This window comes from Myotis davidii, unplaced genomic scaffold, assembly GCF_000327345.1.
Source record: "Myotis davidii unplaced genomic scaffold, ASM32734v1 scaffold217, whole genome shotgun sequence".
NCBI lineage: Eukaryota > Metazoa > Chordata > Mammalia > Chiroptera > Vespertilionidae > Myotis > Myotis davidii.
The window spans coordinates 82,924-83,591 of NW_006290034.1; the positions used below are offsets into that span (position 1 = coordinate 82,924).

Genomic DNA, 668 nt, shown 5'->3' on the forward strand with positions numbered 1-668 from the left:
TTAAAGATGGGCTCAGGCCCGGCGAGGGGCTCCGTGGTTGAGCATCGACCTGTGAACCAGGAGGTCACTGTTCAATTCGCGGTCAGGGCACAGGCCCGGGTTGTGGGCTCCATCCCCAGGGTGGGGTGTGCAGGAGGCAGCCGATCGATGTTTCTCTCTCATCATTGATGTCTCTCTCTTCCTTTCCCTTCCGCTCTGAAATCAATCATTTTTTTTTTAAAGAGATGAGCTGAGTCCATCTCTATTTCTTTCCACCTGTTCGTTACAATCTTCCTTTAATTTATCATGAGTGGAATCAAGGGAAGAGCAAGTAAACTTTAAATGTCTCCTATCGCCGTGCCAAAGCCTAACGATTTATTCCATTTTTTTTCAAATGATAGAAAACGTGTGCCCAGAACAAATGACCCGGAAGCCTCTGACCATGAGCCCGGAGGAAATAATGAGAACGGCAGCAGACGCGAGACGGGCGTTCAGAGGAACTCTCACCGACTCTTCGTCCTGAATCATCTGCACCAAGCTGTCCAGCACGGGGGTCAGGTTTCTAAAGAGACCAAGAGGCGGCAGGGGTCAGCCCGCGGGTCCAGGAGGCTGCGCCCGTCCCGTCACAGCAACAGCCCAGGGCTCTTACTTGGGTTTCATGTTGTTGAAGTTCTTGCCCAAGGCCAGGT

General features: G+C 51.9%; 1 protein-coding gene across 1 annotated transcript in view; it reads right to left on the reverse strand.

Moving 5' to 3' along the window:
* LRRC16A (leucine rich repeat containing 16A) overlaps window positions 1–668 on the reverse strand; it is a 125,121-nt gene that overhangs the window by 23,391 nt on the left and 101,062 nt on the right. The window contains exons 18-19 of the mRNA XM_015563505.1: window positions 629–668; window positions 487–541 (exon numbers count right to left, since the gene is read on the reverse strand). Of these exons, the coding sequence (XP_015418991.1) occupies window positions 487–541; window positions 629–668 (95 nt within the window). The remainder of the gene's footprint in view (window positions 1–486; window positions 542–628) is intronic.